The following is a 6,220-nucleotide window of genomic DNA, read 5'->3' on the forward strand; positions in this document are numbered from 1 at the left end:
ACAGAAAAAACCAAACACCACAGAAAACATTACTCTTATAATCTGTACATTTTGATTCATTTTATAATAGACAAAAATAAACTGGTGTAATCAAAGCAGCAGATATATTGACAGTATAAAGCTCTGAAAACACTGGATCCTACATTTCCCATAATGCAACTTGCCAGCATCTTTTATTTAACCCCTCTGTGCCTGGTAAACAGTTGGTAAAGTTTGATTCGCAGACTGTTCTACGTTTGTAGTCTCCAACAACCTCAAACTGAAATTTCCCCAATGACATCACTATGACATCAGAGACGACGTCACACAGCGGTCTCCACAGGCTGATCTGATGATAACCAGAAAACTGATCTTAATGTGTGCAATGGAGGGAAGTGACACTTCAAGACAAAACAAAAGAGATGAGGCGACATGTGAATGTGGTCATTAGATTATATTATTCATTTTTTTAAAAAGGCTTCATTACAAGAATTGACTTCATTCATTCAGACACAGTCAAAGTCCTAACATGTTCTAAATACCGTTGATCAGCTGCTGACGTGACAAAAACATGGACGCTGTCAGGGACGAGTTTCAGAAACCTTCAACTGTAGAAGTTTGACAATTTATTATACTACCAGGTGTCTATTGAATGTTAAAATGTCTTGTTTTTCACACAGTTCTAGAAGCTTCATCTATTCCCTTCATTCGAATGTGAGGAGTGAAATCTGCCTAAAAGACCGACAGACTCTTCCCTCTACGTTCGTTAATATACCTAAATCTAAAAAAAATCTGACAGTCTGTAACTATCGGACGGATTCACATGAAAATTGGGTTCAGAAATTCACGGCCCCCAAAAAGGTTGAATCCTGACTTTTCATCCAGCGTCACTAACAAGACAAGTTTTCACGTGTCCAACATTTCAGTTCTCTTAGAAGTAAAGAGTGAATTTCTCAATTGCTTGAGATGAATGCTGAAATGGTTTGCTAACATGCTAAAGATTTGCATGTTTATCACCTTTCAATGATGAGCTTCAACCACAAAAGAGGAAGCACGACGTTCAGGAATTAAACTCTTGGGTCTTTGTGGTGGAAGATGGGAACATGCTAGAAATTAGTATGTTAGCATGCTAACAAGCTAAATCATAACATTAGCATGTTAACATCATTATTAACATGCTAGCTGTAGCTAACTGCGAACGAGAAAGTACAGCTTCGACTGATGAAAGATGAGCCGAGTCTGAAATGTCCCAGAATAGCCACCATACAGATTTAGGGAACAACCATCAACTTAACTCGAGCACCACCTTTGGGACAAACTTTACATTTTTTGCCCCACTTGTGATGAAGATCTAACAGCAGCAAAGTTGTCTTTTCCATCTTTCATCCCAACGATTTAGTTTCCTAGTGTGTAATGAATGAGTAGTCAGCAATTTAAAGATTGAGATTCATCAAACTTCTTACAGATATTGAGGTAATGTAAGAATGAAACAGGAAAAATAAATTCACCTTGTGTCATGACTAACGTGTTTTGTTCTCCAGTGGAAAGCTTCTCGCTCGTTTCACTTCTGTTGCACCTGTAGCCACACCCATTAGTGATGTCACAGTGTCCCGGAGTACACCTGTACATCATCACAGCAAAGTGACGAGTTAAACCACTGGAGGTTAGCAAAATAAAAAAAGAAGGTCTTCAGGGGGCGTTAAGGTACTCTTAAAGAAACACTTAAACATAAATGAAAAACAAGTAGAATATCCCAGATGCATCCTGACGGAAACATCTGTAAATATACTTGATAAACTGCAGTTAGATATTAAAAAGGTTTGCTGCATTTTGTTCACTTTTTAAATATCTTTATATAGAAACCGATCAAATTACATTCATCTAGTGGACACAAACAACTCAAATCAGATAATAATCAACTCTTTCTTAAACCACATGATAAAATGTTAGATTGTTTACAGCTTGTGGCTCTCCCAGGGACAGGCCAAAGAATTAACTTATACTGCATTTAGTTGAACATGTCAGATCAGAAATCTCAGTGTCAGTCATGATTCCAGTCTCTGCAGCATTACGATCCTTCAGTGCCTGTTTTCTGTAGCTGTGCAGGAAATGTAAATGTATAGTGAATCATAACAGCAGTGTTCATATTGCTCTGTATCGCCCGCTGAACAGGCTTCATATTAATCCCTCCACCACCTGACAGTCACCCAGCCCACACCAGCCCTCGCCCTATAGAGAGGCTAAGCCCCGCCCCTTCCGTTGCCCCCCATGGGACCTTAGTTTGTTGTAGTATTATTTAGTTTCGTGTGAAACCGATCAGTGAACTACATCTCTCGTCTCGCTCAATGTACGTCACCAACACAGCCGTTACCTTGACTAGCTAGCTAGCTAGCTAGCTTAGCCATCATCTATCTTATAATGTTATCCGACGTGTTTTATCCAGCAAATCTTGTTATGAGCCGGGGAAGCGAAAGGACGAGCGAGACCCGTTGTTTGCGTTAGTACATCCTGGAACACTTCAAGAGTTTTATGACAAAATGCAACTTTCTTGATGTGCAAAAATGTATTTTAAATATGCGTTACTTATGGCACAATTCTAAAGGGATCAAATAATTATACGTCTCTCATCGGTGACTATCGTACAGGTTTTTTCCCGAAATACGGTCCCATGGTGGTCAACCGGAAAGGGGGAGGGACTTCGCCCCTCTATCGAAATAGTGTTCACAGGAGATATTTATCATCCACCACGTTCAGGACTTTAGCGTTGGATGTTTTTACCTGCAGCTCTGACAGACGTTTAAACAAATATAAACTTTCCTGACGGGCCGGGCTGCTTTTTGACAGCTTTTTTGCTTACGCCATTGTTTCTGATTGACGGATTGGTGCAGCTAAGCAGGGCTAAAAACGAGTCCAAATTAAAAAAAGAAGAACAAAACCTTCTCTTGTCCTCTTTTTTCCCCCTCTTCTCCACTCGTCTGTTAATCTCCCTCTCTCTCTTCTGGCACAGTTTGGGTATTTAGTCGAGTCCGTATAAAAAGGCGTTGGGTTTTTTTTTCTCCTCCGTCCGCTGCTACATGATGATTCGTGGCTCTTGAACCGACTCGTTGATGGATTTGTGAGGCAACACGTTGGCACCGTTCAGGTAAAGCTCGTCGTTCACGATCACATCCTCCCCCAGCACCGTCACGTTCTCCATGCGGACCTGATGACACAGATTGACCCAGAAATCATCATCATCACAGCAATCATAAAAAGTATCGACAGTACACATTGTACAGTATTGAAGAAGACTTCAATACTGAGATTGAGACCATAAACTCATGTTTACTGAGGTAATAAATCAAGAGAGAAGTAGAGTCATTTTCTCATAGACTTCTATACAACCAGAGGAGTCGCCCCCTGATGGACATTAGAGAGAATGCAGGTTTAAGGCACTTCAGCATTAGTTTCACTTTTCAGAACCGGAGGTTGACGTCCTCTGTGCTCTTCACTCACCCACTGGCCCACAGAGGAGCTCCAGCCCACGATGCAGCTCTCCAGCCAGGAGTGCGATCGAACCCGCGCTCCCTTCAGCACCGTGCAGCGTTTGATCCTCACGCCGTCCTCCACGACCACGCCGGCACCGATGGAGACATTCGGGCCGATGGTGCAGTTCTCCCCGATCTGCGCCGTCGGGTCCTGCAGAGGGACAAGCGAGGAAGGAGGGTCATCATCGGGCACGGTGTTTATTTCTACATAGAAACGCCAACGAGCTGGACTCACCACCAGAACGTTGCCGAGGAATCCGGGCCCCGTGCGCAGCCTCTCGGGGGCGTGTTGTCTCAGCGACTGAAGGTACATACACATCCCCGTAAGGAAGTCTTTAGGCTGACCGATATCCATCCAGAACCCTGCAGACAGACGAACAAATAAAACAAACAAACATACAGAGACACACAGTGAGAGAAGTTGGTTATCGTGGAAACAAGGACACAGAAGCAGAAGCTTCCTTGAGATGCTGAAGCACAAGCTCATCATGAACCGACCTCCGCTGACAACAAATCAGTCTTTAAATGGACCATACTGGAGTTTATTCATTTTCTATCTAGTAATATTTTACATAGTACGACTTTTCATTGTGTTTCCTGCTCACAACTGCTTTGAAATGCAATGATCTCTCTCTGAAAGAAACTGAAATTAAACAGCTGCCCCAGACACTCAATCTAAATCCTCAGGCTGTACTTTGTAAAATAAAAAAAATTTAAAAAATGTAAACAATGAGCTCAAACGAATAACAAGCCAGCAAAAACATGAAACGAAACAATTAAAGTTCAGTTAAATGTGTCTCTGTGCTTCTTTTACTAAATTGTACTGATTTTATTTCATTGAACACCTTTATCATGAGAATCAAACACTCCACATTTAATATTCCCCTACACCTGCGAGTTGAAAAGAGGAAAAGTCTCTTGATCTGAAAATCTGTTAACACATCATGAGAAGTCAAAGTGTTTGTCTTCATGTAGCTGAATCTGAGCTTAACGATTTGACTCCAGATTAAATTTGAAGCCAGTTTTAAAAAAGGAACAGAAAACTCCAAGAAGAACTGCTTCATCATCATCATCATCATCATCATCATGTGTGCACTGGACTACATACAGGAAGGTGGGGGGGGGAGTTAACTTCTAGATGTTTCCACTGCTTCAGCTGATCGCTCCCCGAGAGGGACGAGGATCTAGAGAAGCACCGAGTCCAGATTCCCTCCACTGATCTGCTATTATCTCCATCTGAACACTACAGAGTCCAGCCTGCTGGGGGGTAAAGATTAAATAAACGGTCCTAATCGGGTTTCAGTGTGTTTTTGTTTAGCATCGGTGCTTCTCTACAAACTCCAGAACTACGTGAGTTCGGGTGTGAAGAAGAAACACTTACGTCTGGTAGAGCTGCGAGCTGTGAGACCAGTGCGAGCACAAAGGTCAACTTCCCACAAAATATTCATCATGTTACCGTTAAAATAAAATCCCTGGGAACACGATGACAACAGAGCAATAAAGGAAAAGACAATAACGTCCCAAGCAAAACTAAAAGTACGGCAAATGTTTCTGGCTTACGTTAAAGGGAACAGGGTACTAGTACACAGGATGTGTATGCAACTACTGTATATGTGTTTATGTATATAGAATTATTGCCTTTTAAGTTTTTTGTATCATCCATATTTTTGGATAAAAATGTTAAAATTAATACAAATGAAATGCTAAAAAGTTAAAGAAAGGAAAAGACAAAAAAAAACAAAACGTATTTGCTTCCTTGCCAAAGTTAGTTGAGGAGATTCATGTTTGTACGCTAAACATGAGACTATTGCCAGCAGCTGGCTAACTTAGCTTAGCATAAAGACTGGAAACGGGGGGGGGGGGGGGGGACAGTTAGCCCGGCTCCGTCCAAAGGTAACAGAATCTGCCTTCCAGCGCCTCTAAAACTCACCAGTTAATACGCTGTTTGTTTAATCTGTACAGTCAATGAGTGCTGATCCCACATTAGTGTTTAATCAATGATCTGTAAGTCTCAATGTGTGGAAGAGACTGGAATCATTGCTTTATGTGTAACACAACATCAGGCTGGAGTTTAACATCGCTTTCCCTAACTTTGTAAAACAGAATGTAACAAATAAATACATAGATTTACTGAATTATCATTTATCGTTACAATATTAAATTGTCCACCAGCAACGTGGTTAAAAATCTTCTAAATTGACAGAAATTACAATTCAAGTGTAAACATTTTTTAATACCGCAACAAATGGGTCAAAACTTTTAAAATTTAAATTCCAGAATATAATTTATACGGTGTATGAATATCAAATTGAATAGATCGGCCCCATTGTCACTGATCCAGCTTTCTGAGATTTGATAAATTAATCAATTAATCTATTTTAAAAAATAATTAACTGATTAACCAATAATTAAAATGTTTGTTAGTTGCAGCCATAAATAAAATAAGTGTGTATTACAGATTTGTGTTGTAGTACTGCAGGTAGTAGTATTGTTACCTTGTAGCTCCATGGTGTACAGATGTCCCTCCTCTGCCATGACAGGAAATATCTCTTTCTCTATGGATGTGGGTCTCAGCTGCACACACACAAAGTCACAAATATAATTAAATGCCAGTACAGCGTATCAACACATTCACACATTTACTCGGTACTTCACAAATGTTTGAGTGTGTGTGTGTGTGTGTGTGTGTGTGTGTGTGTGTGTGTGTGTGTGTG

At 40.7% G+C, this 6,220-nt stretch overlaps 1 protein-coding gene across 1 annotated transcript in view; it reads right to left on the bottom strand.

The window, feature by feature from the left end:
• Positions 1–419: 419 nt before the first annotated feature.
• The window catches only part of gmppb (GDP-mannose pyrophosphorylase B), an 8,607-nt gene continuing 2,806 nt past the window's right edge, over positions 420–6,220 (bottom strand). Inside the window, exons 7-10 of the mRNA XM_031854552.1 lie at positions 6,002–6,080; positions 3,742–3,869; positions 3,475–3,657; positions 420–3,181 (exon numbers count right to left, since the gene is read on the bottom strand). Of these exons, the coding sequence (XP_031710412.1) occupies positions 3,050–3,181; positions 3,475–3,657; positions 3,742–3,869; positions 6,002–6,080 (522 nt within the window). The 3' untranslated portion in view covers positions 420–3,049. The remainder of the gene's footprint in view (positions 3,182–3,474; positions 3,658–3,741; positions 3,870–6,001; positions 6,081–6,220) is intronic.

This window comes from Anarrhichthys ocellatus, unplaced genomic scaffold, assembly GCF_004355925.1.
Source record: "Anarrhichthys ocellatus isolate YVR2014 unplaced genomic scaffold, GSC_Weel_1.0 scaffold1, whole genome shotgun sequence".
In the NCBI taxonomy this organism is placed as follows: domain Eukaryota; kingdom Metazoa; phylum Chordata; class Actinopteri; order Perciformes; family Anarhichadidae; genus Anarrhichthys; species Anarrhichthys ocellatus.